Genomic DNA, 2,520 nt, shown 5'->3' with positions numbered 1-2,520 from the left:
GACATGTTTGCCAATCGCCCTGGAACATGGGGAGACACACTCTAAACATGATATTTCAAATAGAGAATCTAGTTAATTACTCTAACTATGATGTCCCTGATTCAACAGTAGATTCAGTGTACTGTCAGTGCCAACAAACAGAAGCAAAACGTGTAGATTTTTTGTTAAGCCTACACCCAACAGTTACTAGTACTTATCATAGCCAACTTAAATGACATTTAGAAGATAGTCATTACTTGCTAACTGCAAAGAATCAAACACACCAAAATTGATATATTTTTGGAGAAATAAATAAACCTTAGATATGAGATGAATCAGCAGCATACATAATAGAAAAGCAAGAAGAGAGATGAGGACCCAAAAACCAAAACGAGCTTTGAAGCAACACATGTGCTGAGTGAATATAGAACCTAAGATCAACTTGTAGCATGACATGTCATACTTAAAACACAATATTTTCATAGACTAAGTTATGGTCCTATGACTTTTGATGAGCAAAGGACCCTAAGTTCAACATATAGCATGACACATCACTCCGAGATACATATTACCGTCTCCAAAAAAATTAAATCAATGTCCTATGGCCTTCACTAGCGAAACCTCCGCTCAGTAAATAGGTTGTAAGATCAACACTAACATGTCACAAAGAACACTCCAAATTTAAAGCACACGACAGCAAGAGCAAAGAGAAACTAAGGAATCATAACAGCCAAATCAAATGAGAAGGGATCGCATAAATGTACCATGAACGGATATCGCTCCCATTGGCTCTTAATATGTTCTCTCGCATAGCCAACCCAGCATAGAGGAACAAAAGCCAAGCCTGGTGAAAAAAGGAAAAGACTTTACACATTACTCTCAAAAACACTTAGCACATACACAATGTTCAAGCAAACCCAAACTCTTATATCACCTCGTAGAGCTGAACAGGAAACGCAGGCAAACATCCATCCCAGTAATAAGATCTGAGGATTAAAAGTGCTGCAGGGAAAAATAGAAAAAGAAGAGCAGTCTTGTCCTGTTCCATGCAAACAACAAGCCACATGTTATTGGATTCAACAGAACAAAACATGGCTCGACATTGAAGCCGCATGCAAGAGAGAAGAAAAACAGTACTAACTCTGTAGCTATTGTATTCTTCTTTGACTTTGAGCTGAATGTCTTTACGCAAAGCTCGAACATTCACAGGCCCCAAAAACATTCTTACAAAGCGTCCTGCTTCAATCAATTGGGTCATAAATCGAATCAAAAACACAAATTGAATCCGTGATTAGACAGAGAGAGATAGAGAGAGAGAAACCTTGGGGTTTTGATGGGAGAAATGAAGAAGTATCACCATCGGAGAGCATGCATCTAGCACGATGCAGATCTTCCTCAAGCTGCAAAAGGAAAAGAGGAGAAAAAGAAGCAATTTTTAGGAATCGAGAAACCAAAGAGAAGCGAAATTGAGAGTTTAGAAAAATGCCTTCTCGACGAGCTTAGGATCGAGACGCTTGTCGGAGACGAGAGTGGAGTGGAGGCGGCGGATGGAGGAGTCAAAGGCGGAGGCTTTTTGCCGGAGGGTGAGCTCTTGCTGGGAAGAAGAAGAGATGAACGAAGCGGCAGAGTCATGGAGCTCCTTGACCTCCTCCACGAGACGTTTAACTTCTTCCTCAACTTCCATGGATATCACGAGATCGGAATTACGTCTCCGAGAAAACCCCCAAAAAGAAACAGGATTTGGAGAGACGAGGAAAGAGAATTCGATTGAAATGGGTGTGTTCTTCTCGACAACGCAAGAAGAAGAAGAAATGTTTGATTCTGTTTTTTTTTTTTTTTGGGGTTATGTTTAGTGTTTTGCATTCGAGTGTGACGAAGGATTCACGGAAATCGCAACGATCACACGATTGCTCACACCCACACCTGTCTTTTCTAATTTTTTTTTTCGATTTACAATAAATCATTTAGCTAATTGACTCTCAAATAAATTCAAATAAATTTAATCATTTAGCTAATTGACTCTCAAATAAATTCAAATAAAATTTATGATATCTGATCATGACCAACAATCAAAAATAAATAATGTTTGAGGATAGACTCATTTTAGGACAAGATAGAGAGAATTTAATTTCTTGGTTACAGATTCACAAATGTTCTCCAGTTTCTCCTGAATATTTTTAACATGATGTAATTTAGAGTAATTGGATGACTATTGCCTAATTTTAATATTTATCTACAAAAATGATTAATTATCCGAATCCGAACAATTTTTTCAAACTCGATTCGAAAAAGAAAAACCGAACCCGAACTAAAACCGATAAAATATCCGAACGGTTTTTAAAGTTTTAATCCGAAAATCAAAATCAATTTGAACCGAACCGAAAACCCGAATGGATAACCGAAATATCTGAAATACAATTATATATTCAAAATACTAACTTTATTTAGATCTAATAACCTAAAATTACAATTATAAATCTAAAAGATGAGTTATTTTTATTCTGAAAAATGATGAAAAAACCCAAAATAATTTAAATATAC

At 36.6% G+C, this 2,520-nt stretch overlaps 1 protein-coding gene across 1 annotated transcript in view; it reads right to left on the bottom strand.

Moving 5' to 3' along the window:
• Window positions 1-1,841, bottom strand: part of LOC18015117 (transmembrane protein 120 homolog) — a 3,424-nt gene extending 1,583 nt beyond the window's left edge. Inside the window, exons 1-5 of the mRNA XM_006397004.2 lie at window positions 1,466-1,841; window positions 1,301-1,379; window positions 1,121-1,215; window positions 914-1,018; window positions 744-823 (exon numbers count right to left, since the gene is read on the bottom strand). Of these exons, the coding sequence (XP_006397067.2) occupies window positions 744-823; window positions 914-1,018; window positions 1,121-1,215; window positions 1,301-1,379; window positions 1,466-1,663 (557 nt within the window). The 5' untranslated portion in view covers window positions 1,664-1,841. The remainder of the gene's footprint in view (window positions 1-743; window positions 824-913; window positions 1,019-1,120; window positions 1,216-1,300; window positions 1,380-1,465) is intronic.
• Window positions 1,842-2,520: the final 679 nt, after the last annotated feature.

This window comes from Eutrema salsugineum, unplaced genomic scaffold (genome assembly GCF_000478725.1).
Source record: "Eutrema salsugineum unplaced genomic scaffold, Eutsalg1_0 scaffold_3, whole genome shotgun sequence".
NCBI lineage: Eukaryota > Viridiplantae > Streptophyta > Magnoliopsida > Brassicales > Brassicaceae > Eutrema > Eutrema salsugineum.
Note: the sequence above shows the minus strand (reverse complement) of the source record. Positions and strands in the feature narration are given on the sequence as shown.